Here is a 12,538-nt window from a genome sequence, read left to right as displayed (position 1 = left end):
TAGTGAAAAATGAGTATACTACCCAAAGCAATTTACAAATTCAATGCAATCCCTATCAAGCTACCAGGCATATTTTTCACAGAACTAGAACAAATAATTTCAAGATTTGTATGGAAATACAAAAAACCTCGAATAGCCAAAGCAATCTTGAGAAAGAAGAATGGAACTGGAGGAATCAACTTGCCTGACTTCAGGCTCTACTACAAAGCCACAGTCATCAAGACAGTATGGTACTGGCACAAAGACAGAAATATAGATCAATGGAACAAAATAGAAAGCCCAGAGATAAATCCACACACCTATGGACACCTTATCTTTGACAAAGGAGGCAAGAATATACAATGGAGTAAAGACAATCTCTTTAACAAGTGGTGCTGGGAAAACTGGTCAACCACTTGTAAAAGAATGAAACTAGATCACTTTCTAACACTGCACACAAAAATAAACTCAAAATGGATTAAAGATCTAAATGTAAGACCAGAAACTATAAAACTCCTAGAGGAGAATATAGGCAAAACACTCTCCGACATAAATCACAGCAGGATCCTCTATGATCCACCTCCCAGAATACTGGAAATAAAAGCAAAAATAAACAAATGGGATCTAATTAAAATTAAAAGCTTCTGCACAACAAAGGAAAATATAAGCAAAGTGAAAAGACAGCCTTTTGAATGGGAGAAAATAATAGCAAATGAAGCAACTGACAAACAACTAATCTCAAAAATATACAAGCAACTTATGCAGCTCAATTCCAGAAAAATAAACAACCCAATCAAAAAATGGGCCAAAGAACTAAATAGACATTTCTCCAAAGAAGACATACGGATGGCTAACAAACACATGAAAAGATGCTCAACATCACTCATTATTAGAGAAATGCAAATCAAAACCACAATGAGGTACCACTTCACACCAGTCAGAATGGCTGCGATCCAAAAATCTGCAAGCAATAAATGCTGGAGAGGGTGTGGAGAAAAGGGAACCCTCTTACACTGTTGGTGGGAATGCAAACTAGTACAGCCACTTTGGAGAACAGTGTGGAGATTCCTTAAAAAACTGCAAATAGAACTACCTTATGACCCAGCAATCCCACTGCTGGGCATACACACTGAGGAAACCAGAATTGAAAGAGACACATGTACCCCAATGTTCATCGCAGCACTGTTTATAATAGCCAGGACATGGAAACAACCTAGATGTCCATCAGCAGATGAATGGATAAGAAAGTTGTGGTACATATACACAATGGAATATTACTCAGCCATTAAAAAGAATACATTTGAATCAGTTCTGATGAGATGGATGAAACTGGAGCCGATTATACAGAGTGAAGTAAGCCAGAAAGAAAAACACCGATACAGTATACTAACACATATATATGGAATTTAGAAAGATGGCAATGATGACCCTGTATGCAAGACAGCAAAAAAGACACAGATGAGTATAACGGACTTTTGGACTCAGAGGGAGAGGGAGAGGGTGGGATGATTTGGGAGAATGGCATTGTAACATGTATACTATCATGTAAGAATCGAATCACCAGTCTATGTCCGACGCAGGATACAGCATGCTTGGGGCTGGTGCACGGTGATGACCCAGAGAGATGTTATGGGGAGGGAGGTGGGAGGGGGGTTCATGTTTGGGAATGCATGTACACCCATGGTGGATTCATGTCAATGTATGGCAAAACCAATACAGTATTGTAAAGTAAAATAAAGTAAAAAAAAAAAAAAAAGATTGCTGGGAGAAATATCAATCACCTCAGATATGCAGATGACACCACCCTTATGGCAGAAAGTGAAGAAGAACTAAAAAGCCGCTTGATGAAAGTGAAAGAGGAGACTGAAAAGTTGGCTTAAAACTCAACATTCAGAAAACTAAGATCATGGCACCTGGTCCCATCACTTAATAGCAAATAGATGGGGAAACAATGGAAACAGTGACAGACTTTGTTTTTTTGGGCTCCAAAATCACTGCAGATGGTGATTGCAGCCATGAAATTAAAAGATGCTTGCTCCTTGGAAGAAAAGCTATAACCAACCTAGACAGCATATTAAAAAGCAGAGACATTACTTTGCCGACAAAGGTCCGTCTAATTAAAGCTATGGTTTTTCCAGTAGTCATGTATGGATGTGAGAATTGGACGTAAAGAAATCTGAGCACCGAAGAATTGATGCTTTTAAACTGTGGTGTTGGAGAAGACTCTTGAGAGTCCCTTGGACTGCAAGGAGGTCCAATCAGTCCATCCTAAAGGAAATCAGTTCTGAATATTCATTGGAAGGGCTGATGCTGAAGCTGAAGCTCTAATACTTTGTCCACCTGCTGCAAAGAACTGACTCCTTGGAAAATTCCCTGATGCTGGGAAAGATTGAAGGCAGGAGGAGAAGGGGACGACAGAAGATGAGATGGTTGGATGGTACCACCGAGTCAATGGATATGAGTTTGAGCAAGCTCTGGGAGTTGGTGATGGACAGGGAAGCCTGGTGTGTTTCAGTCCATAGGGCTGCAAAGAGTTGGACACAACTGAGCTACTGATATAACTGAACTGAACAATAAATCACAAACATCTTTCCATAATGCCAGATACTCCCTGATATTGACTATTATCTTTAAACATTTTATTTTTAATGGGCTTGTATTTTTCCATCACCATAATTTAATAAAAAAACTAAATCCTTATTCTGACTTTTCAGCACTATGCACAATGCTATGGTAAACATTTTTGTGCATTTTGTACATACTTCTTAGCACATTTGTTTTATTATTTCCTTATAATCAACTCTCATGTGTGGAATTCATGACTCACAGGAGATGTACATTTTCAATATTCTTGATAAGAGTTTGAGTCTGCAGATGAGAGGTGACAGTGATTTGTACTCCCATTAGCAGAATGAGAAGGCCTATTTTCCCACACTGTTGCCAGAAATGGGTGTTTTGTAATAAAAAAAATTGTTTTTGGCCCCACAGCATGGCATATGGGACACTAGCTCCTGGACCAGGGATCAAATCTGTGCCCCCTGCACTGGAATCATGGTGTCTTAACCACTGGACCACCAGAGAAGTTCAGAAATGGGTATTATGGACTAGCATCTTTCAAAACTTTAGTTAGTTCTGAAATAAGCCTCATATCAAATAGAAAATTATCTCAGGCATCACTGTAGTCCATGTATAATTCTAACCTCATATCAGATGTAGATTTGATAGTCACGTACCTCCACAAACAAGATTGGGAAGATACCGACTTTATCTCCCAACTTGCCTTCTGCCCAGTTCTCATCCACTCGGCTGATCACAGTGATGATATCATCCTGAAAGAGAGAAAGTCTCCTGGTTAGCATTTACTCTCAGTTTTCTGGGAGGGAAAGCTTTCCATGGAGATCAGCTTGGAATCTCAGACAGTGTAAGGTGGAAGTAAGGTAACTCTTTCATAATCTATTAATAAAATCTCTCTGCTAATATACTCTTTTCTCCATTAAGGGCAGTATTTGGGTCACTAAGACCAAAAGAGGAGTAGAAATAATCTGGAGTATCAAGGAAATCCATTAAGAAAACTTAGAAATGTCTCTAATTTTCCATCACCTGCAGAATCAGGGCTTTTCATTTAAATTAATCTGATGAGAAATCAACATGGAAGACGTAGGGAGACAGACTTAGCAAAAGGAAGAATGCATTGTATTCTGATTTTGAACACTTTTCAGAACGTGTTCAATTTTTAATGTATCAAACATAAAATGGCTTTTTATTCAAGTTTTTGTTATCAAAGGTTATTGGAGATTTGTAGAAACATTTGGAAACATAAATAGGCAAAATAAAGAATTCTATCACAATATAGATACAATCAGTGTTAACCTCTTGGTTAACATGTTTTTTCCCCAGGTTCTTTTATATGCAGATAAAATATATATAAATAAATATATAAAATTATACTATATTTTATATTTAATATAAAAATTAGAAATTAAAAATTTAAAAACTTTTTCAAAAACATGTATACAGGCATACAATAAAGCATAAATATTTTAGATGTAAAGCTTGATGAAGTTTTAAAGTTGAATATATCCACAAAGCTCCCATCTGGAGCACGAGAGATGAATATTTCCAGCACCTAGATGGCCCTCGTGCTTTTCCCGGACACCTAGCAAGAGGTTACCTCCACTCTGACTCTAGCATGTATATTCATTTGGCTTCTTTTGTATTCATTCAAATGAAGTCATATAGGATACGTTGTTTTTTTCCCTTAATATCACGTCAGGAACATCTTTCCATGTCCACACCTGTTCATCGATCTAAGTCTGAATATTCATCCATCTAAATCTGAATATTCATCCACTGATCTCTCTGATCTATGTCCCTTAGTAATGTAGATGAATCCAAATCTAAACTCATTATGGCACTGTACCGTTTCTTAGATTTCTTTGTCCTTATTACAATCTGCAATTACACATGTTTATGTTACGATTGCTATATTGTCTGTCTATCCCATCGGACCATAAACTCTGTGTCTGTAGGGCCTGGATCTATTTTGATCATTTTTGTCCCCAGGACCTTATACAGTGGCTTCCTTTTAGCAGTCAACCAATCAGTTTTTATATATTTTTTTAATTGAGGTATAGTTGATGTGCAATATAAGTTTCAGGTGTACAACACAGTGATTCACAATTTTTAAACAATCAGTATTTCTTGAATGCATGCATGGGTGAATGAATGAATGCACGTGTGAATAAGCTGGAAAATTTACTGAGACAGAAAATACCAGGAAAAGAGTAGCTTTGGGAGAAAAGATCTTGAGATTTTTTTTAGACATGCTGAATTTAGGAAGACCATGAGATTTCCTAGTGAAGTCTCAGCCTATGACAGCCTTCTGCCACCGTGCTGTGCTCAGTCATCTCAGACTCTTTGTGACTCTATGAACTATAGCCCGACAGGCTCTTTGTTCATTGGATTTTCTGGGCAAGAATACTGGAGCGGGCTACCATTTTCTCCTCCAAGGGATCTTCCCGACCCAAGGATCAAACCAGTGTCTCCTGAATTGGCAGACAGATTCTTTAATGATGAGCCGTTGGGGAAGCACTGATAATCTTCTAGGAGGGAGCAAATCCTCTCTTCTGAGTCCTTTGTCATAATTTCCCATTTATGTGTCTGCTCCTTCCACTAGACTGCTGGCTCCATGAAGATATGGACAATGACTCTTCACTGTTTCTGCATAGACAGCCTGGTACATGGATGAATCAATGAATGAGCAAGTTCTTGGGTAAGTGTCCCAGTTTGCAAATTCCCAGAGAGGGGACATAAAAGCAGATATGCTCCCTGCCTATATCTTCCTCTGGCTGTGTCCCCAGAGTTCAGTGTCGAATGCCAGGCATAAAGTAAACACTCAAGAAACGCTTGTGGAATTGAACTGCTGTCCTCTGGCTGTAGCCAAAGCACAAAATGTGCAGGTCGGCTACTGAATGGTATTCTTTAGGGGACTCACTCTGAGGTGTGAGGACAACAACAAAGATCAGTATTGCATAATATGGAGGGCAGTGAAGTTATCTGGTCTGAGGGAATCTGAAGCAAATCTCATTTCAGGGAGTGATGGAATAAAAGTGTTTCACAAAACAAAAGACTTTTCCTGAACTTACTGTAGCAGTGTTACTTGCACTTGTATTTGACTTAAGTTGCAAAGAATAAAAATTACCCCAACTTTAGTTTCTATGAGAAAATTTGAATGCTTAGGGAATAATAAGTACTGAATTTTGTTGTTGTTCAGTTGCTACGTTGCTAACTCTTTGCAGCCCCATGGACTGCAGCATACCAGGCTTCCCTGTCCTCACTACCTCCCGGAGGTTGCTCAGATTCGAGACTTAGAGTACAGTTGACCCTCTGAATCCACGGACCCTGCATCCTCAGGACTCAGTGTGTCCTGGATCCACCCTCTCACCCTGAATATACAGGGATGGCTATGGTCTAGACTTCAGCAGGCTTGTTACTTACAAATGGTGAAGAATCAGCCAATAAAAAAGAGAGGTAAAAAAAAATCATAGGGTAACTGATGTCCTTGGAAAATGTATCTTGTAAGAGGTTATTTATGTGTAAAGATATAATTATGTTATTGTGTGTGTTTGAAGTGGTTTTTAGAAATGTACTTATTTATCTATGGTTGTGATGGGTCTTTGTTGCTACACACGGAGTTTCTCTAGTTGCAGAGAGTGAGGGTCATTCTTTGTTGTGGTGTGCAGGCTTCTCATTGCGGCAGCTTCTGATGTTGAGGAGCACAGGCTCTAGGCATGCAGGCTTCAGTAGTTGCTGTTTGGAGTGTTTTGAAGGCAATGTCTACAGACAAAATAGTGTTGTAAACAAGCAGTAGTGACCTTGGTCAGCAAGAATATCCTCACAGACACTCAATGAAGAGGTAAGATCCGTAATTCTATAGAGCATGCTATTAAACTATGTTTACAATTTTCTGTCTAACCATCTGTTTCTCCCACTACTCTGCCCAAGCACAGATGCTGTGACTTGTTCATGCTGTCTCCCCAGTGTCTGAAAAGAACAGGTGGTCACAAGTGACTGCAGAATGAATGAATGAATGAGGGTATGGATACTTAGTTTCATAATTGCAATACAAATGTTTGAGGTCCTCCATCAGACTCCTGTTGGATTTCTCTGGTGACTTCACCTCCATATAGTTTGAAGTATACAAACACATAACATATATAGGCACACGCTGTTCATTGATGTTTAGTCACTAAGTTGTGTCCGACTTTTTAAGACCCCATGGACTGTAGCCCACCAGGTTCCTCTGTCCATGGAATTTTCCAGGCAAGAATACTGGAGTGGGTTGCCATTTCCTCCTTCGGGAGATCTTCCTAAGCCAGGGATCAAACCTGCGTCTCCTGCATTGGCAGGTGGATTCTTTACCACTGAACTACCAGGGAAGCCTATATAAAATGTAATTTTAAAAAATCAACAAACAACTTAAGTTCTGCCACAGCCTTTATGTGATCACTGGTGACTTTGGTGGCTTCTCAGAACCTCACCTTGAGGAAGGTCAGGCAGTCCTGGTTCTCACTCCTGTCCTTGTCACGAAGGTCGAAGTTGTAGAGGGCCCGGCACAGTGGGGGTGGCTGGGGCAGCTGCTTGATGACCTCCACGGAGCTGGCTGGGAAGACTCCACTGACTCCATTAATTTCCCCCTGGTACCAGTTCTCATCCAGCTGTCTTCGGAGGAGGATGACATCTCCCTTATTAAACCTCAGGTCACCGGGATTCTGCCCTCGGTAGTTGCATAAGGCCTTTGCTCGAGGCACCTGCAGTGACACAGATCAAGAAAATATGTATGGCTTAGAGGCTGGAGGGACCAAGGGGGTCACGTTAGTTACTAATTACAGAGTACTTTCCATGCACTAAGTGCCATAAGGTGCATTACCTTGTTTAACCTTTGAGACAGTATTATCCCCGTTTCTAAGGTGGAGTGACTGAGGCACAGAGAGGTGTAGTAACTCACTTAAGGTGGCACAGACGGGAAATGGTGATATGGGGCTTGAACTCAGACAATCTGATTTTAGAGACCCTGTTCTTAATCACTATGCAGGGAGCAGGACTTTGAACTTGACTCCGCAACTATGGGAACTTGGGTAAGACCATGACTCTTGCTAGGAATACTGATTTTGAATTCTGGCTTCACCTCTTTGCTCTTGTGTGACTACAGTCAAGTTATTTCATCTTTGTTAAACCATGTTCACTTATAAGATGAAGTGATTACAATATCTACCTTATTAGAGTTGCTGTGAGGACTAAAGGATATTAATGATGCATGTGTGTATTACTTCATATTGTGCACAGAATGTGCTCAACAGATGACACTTCTTAGAATGATCATCTGTAATGTAGGGCTAATTATATCAGTTCTACCTACTCCTCAGTGTTAATGGGAAGAAAACTGAGGTGAAAACTCCCTGAAAATAGAAAGTGCTATGTGAGAGTGATACACCATAATTTGTCTTCAGCTTTGTCTAGAAACTGAAAACCCCATGTGTGTTTGTGTCTTTAGCAAGCACAACTAAGACAAATTAACAATCAGAAATCAATCATCACTTAAAAATAATCAGCTAAAGAATTGTTATTTGTCAAATCAGTTGTCAGTCTAAACAATTATTTCAGTCAAATGCATTTTTTTCCTAATTGAAACTGGTTTCTCCACAGAGAAACGGTCTCACTCTGGTCTTGCTTGAAGTCAGTTTGACAAATGGAAAGTTCTAGTAACTTGGGTTTTATAGAAAGCCCTTCAGTGTTACCTCTAATTGTATTGTGTTTTGTGTTTTCCTCAGTCATCTGGTGGAGTAGCCCCTTGGCTGGGGACAGTCTTGCTATTTATGAGGGGGAGGTAAGGAGACATTAATTCAGTTCTTCAAGGACCTTCTGAGTCTTTAATGTTCATTTAAAAATGAACTGCAAACAGCTTAGGGATCAAGATAAGACCCGAACAGCACCGTATTGCTAATGGGATGGCAGACCAGTGCTTTTCTGCTGGTCCCTGGGGAGATAGGCAACCACAGGAACACAGCTCATTTGGTGGGCAAATGAGCCAAGATGTATGTACTAGGAGGTTTAACACAGTGTTGTGTATAAACAGAAACAGCTGAATAAATTATGATACACCCATACAATGGAAAACCCTGCAATCATTAAAGTTGATGATGTTGATCTATAATTAACAACATGAGAGTTACTCATACTGTTAAGTATAACAGAAGAGATTAAAAACAGTTATGTACGCTAGGCTTTCTTTATAAATATATATATATATTTATTTATATATATTTACCTGAGGAAAATGCTAGATGGCTATACCCTAACATTTGAAAAGTGGTTACTTCTAAATGGTGAGATTTTTGAATATTAAAAAAAAAGTTTAAGTGCTTTGCTGTGTTTTCTAAATTTTCTACAATGGAGTAATTGTGTTGTCTATTAAAATTGGATGGTAAAAAGAAAATGAATGAAGCTGGGGGATGAGAAGTGAAAGGTATGGGAGGAATTTAGGAGGAAAATAAGCCAAGCTAAGTAGGATTAACAAACCATGGAACTACCTTTTGGAGAAGCTGTTCCCTTACATGAGAAGTAAGCAGGTGCAAGCAGAATGAGAGCAGAGGATTTCTGGGGAATGATCTAAATCTGTTAGACTCCCAGGGTGAGTTATATCAGGGAGTAATAGTTGTCAGTCTCTATGCCTTCTCTCAGTTTTATGTTATAATATAAATCACATTTTTCTGGGTACGTCAGCATTTGGCATACATAGGTCACATTTACCAGCCTCTGCTGAAGCTGAAACTCCAATACTTTGGCTACTTGATTCGAAGAATTGACTCACTGGAAAAGACCCTAATGCTGGGAAAGACTGAAGACAGGAGAAGAAGGGGACGACAGAGGATGAGATAGTTGGATGGCATCACCAACTCAATGGACATGAGTTTGAGCAAGCTCCGGGAGTTGGGGATGGACATGGAAACCTGGCACGCTGCAGTCTATGGGGTCGCAATGAGTCAGACATGACTGAGTGACTGAACTGAACTCAACTGGCAGCTACATCTGGCCGAAAGGATATAAGTACATTTTAGGAAATGTCCTTACTGAGAAGGACTGACTTTCTTTTCCTTTCCTCCATTTTGTTATGGGGAATGTGGACATGATTGCTGGAGCTCTAGCTGCCACCTTGAACAATGAGGATGAAAGTCTCACCTAAAAAGAGGGGGAAGTAGTCTGCATTGTAGAGCTGCTAGGCAAGTCCTGGATTACTTTACTTCCCAATTTTTATCTGAAAGCTAAATGAACTTCCATCTTGCCTAATACACTGTCATTTTTGATTCATAAAAGGAAAGGAAAGCAAAGGAAGGAGGAATGAAAAGTTAGGGGAAAAAAGAATTTAAGCCCTTTTGACTTTGCATAATAAGATGATATCAATACCTAATATTTATTCAGTGTTTCTTCCTAGGTACCAGATACTGTGCTAAGCACTCCACAATATCTTTCATTTAATTCTCACCACCTGTGATTAGAAAACTGGGGATCAGAGAACTTTGCCTAAGTTCATGAACTGTTTAGCTGCCTTTTTATGACACTTCCCCCTTCGTCCCAGTTTGATGCCTCTGGTCAGCGTTACATTTTATCCTAACTAAAATAGGAGCAATGGAGATTCAACGTAGGTGCTGTAAATGGCCAAGGTGCTTTTTTCCTTTCTTTTCTGGAAGACATTCCTATACAAGTGGCTTATATATTTTAATCACCACGGAGCAAGTATATTAAACTGAAACTGCACAAACTGCTTAAATCTCTTTGAAGAGACATAAACTTTGAAACCCTGAGATAAGTCCTAATTGTCTGACCATCTCCATCTTATCTCCATATCCCCTCAGTAGAGATAAAGGATTGTGGAAGCAGGTTGCAAATTCTACTTTTAACATGAAAATATTTTTCATCACCTTTTCTCTTCATTCTCCCCTTTTATTCTCAGTTCTACATTCATATTTATTGGAAACATTGGCTTCTATGTTGTAAAGGTGGTGGAGGTGGGGGTGGGGATGAGGAAGAAGAAAGAGAGAGAATCTGAAGAGGAGAAGGAAATGAACACTTATTGTGGTTCTGACAAGCCATAGAAATTTGTCTTATTGCCCTGCTGCGGGCTTCTCAGGTGGCTCAGTGGTAGAGTCCACCTGCAGTGTAGAAGACATAGGAGATGTGGGTTTGATCCCTGGGTTGGGAAGATTCCCTGGAGAAGGAAATGGCAACCCACTCTAAATGGCAACCCACTCTAAATGGCAACCCACTTTCTTGCCTGGAAAATCCCATGGACAGAGGAGATGGCAGGTAACCTACCATCCATGGGGTTGCAACAGAGTCAGACAGGCCTTAGCAACTAAACAACAAGAATAATTGCACTTTCCATGTACTATCTCATTCATATGATCTCAAAGCCTGTGAAATAGTTTTATCTTAATTTTATCAATGAAGAAACAGAAGTTCTGAGCTGTTCGACGATCAGGCAAAGTCACACAGCCAATGACCAGCAGCCCTGAGACTGACTTCCATTCATTTGACCTCAAAGCCCTGACTTCTGTTTCGTCTTCCTGAAATCACCTAATATGTTATCCATCATAAAATTCATTTGGGGTATTGTTTTATAATCAAAATCTTGCTGCTGGTAGCATTAGCATGATTTGCTTGCTGCTGGTAGCATTAGCATGAATTATTGAACTCCAGAGCCCTCATGTAAAAGTTAAGCACCTGGAGAGACTCAGCTGGTTGATTCTATCTGGTCCTCAAAGGTTCTCTCAAGGGGAAATGACTCCAAGTTCCACATCAGCCATCACCCAGTGTATTGCCGGAAACAGCTTTTACTATCCTGACCGTTTCCTGTCTTGACAGGTGCAAGTGGGAGGGGCGATGAGGATAAAGTGAGTGTGGAGGTTTCAGAGTCAGGTCATAACCAAATGTTTTTCCTGGTGCTTTTCAAAAACCCAGATAATCCAATGGAAGGCTGAGTGTGTGGCTAACAAGCTATCCTTTTCTGAGATTCAAAAGGCTTAATAAGTCAATGTGCCAGTCTATTAATCTGTCACCTCAGCAGGGTCTGAAAGCCTTGAGGGCCATCTTTTGAGGGAAGATAAAGCACAGGACACTGAAATAAGGAAACAGGGGCATGCAGAGATATTCATGGTAAAATTATGTTGTAGTATTTTTGTGTGTTACTAGTAAAATGGCAAGCATCCCTTCTCTGAGGATCCACCTGTTTGGATCCATCTTCTCAGAGGCATGTCATTCACTCTGGCCACACCACATACACATGGGTATGTGGCCCAGGCTGGCCACTAATAAACTGAGCAAGGCCCTGTGGGGGCCTTTCTGGGGACAGAACTAACCCCTATCCAGTGCCATGTCCTCTGCTTTTTGTTTATATGAAAAAAGTTTTAGCCTCCTAAGGCTTCCCTGAGTTTCAGAAAACAATTTAAGATGAGAAAATGCAGAAATAAGGACAGCCAAGTTAAGACACAATAAATAGTTTAGCCATAATACAAAGTCAAGGACCTTTCGTTTCTCATCAAGGATGATCGATAATATTCTGAGCCATGTCCTTGAGTTGTTTTATAGATACTAAAATCCCCATCAGGTGAAAAAAGTGATGACCACATACAGGTAGAACCCAGACCAGTCAAAACCAAAAGGTTGATGCTGTTAACTCGCTAAATACCACCCAGTTACCTCTCCACCAACCAACCAGAAAAATATCCATGAGCTGATCAGGCATTCTGCAACCCTCTCCTTCAGCTTGCCTTTAAAATCCCTTCCCTGAAATCCTTTGGGGAGTTTGGGTCTTTTGAGCATTAGCCACCCATTCTCCCTGCTTGGTGTTCTGCAATTAATGCTGCACTTTCCTCACCACAACTGATGTCAGTAGATTGGGTTTACCGTGTGGGTGAGTGGACCCAAGTTTGGCTCAGTAACAGAATGCCCAAATCCTCCTGGTATAATGCTGGTACAGGGCAGGCATGTGCTCCAAACTGGG

General features: G+C 40.2%; 1 protein-coding gene across 1 annotated transcript in view; it reads right to left on the bottom strand.

Annotated features, from left to right (window-relative positions):
- Positions 1-12,538, bottom strand: part of SH3RF2 (SH3 domain containing ring finger 2) — a 148,566-nt gene that overhangs the window by 77,200 nt on the left and 58,828 nt on the right. Inside the window, exons 2-3 of the mRNA XM_068981215.1 lie at positions 7,020-7,289; positions 3,213-3,308 (exon numbers count right to left, since the gene is read on the bottom strand). Coding sequence (XP_068837316.1) covers positions 3,213-3,308; positions 7,020-7,289 — 366 coding nt within the window. The remainder of the gene's footprint in view (positions 1-3,212; positions 3,309-7,019; positions 7,290-12,538) is intronic.

The sequence above is a fragment of the Capricornis sumatraensis genome, chromosome 9, assembly GCF_032405125.1.
Source record: "Capricornis sumatraensis isolate serow.1 chromosome 9, serow.2, whole genome shotgun sequence".
Taxonomy (NCBI): domain Eukaryota; kingdom Metazoa; phylum Chordata; class Mammalia; order Artiodactyla; family Bovidae; genus Capricornis; species Capricornis sumatraensis.
Note: the sequence above shows the minus strand (reverse complement) of the source record. Positions and strands in the feature narration are given on the sequence as shown.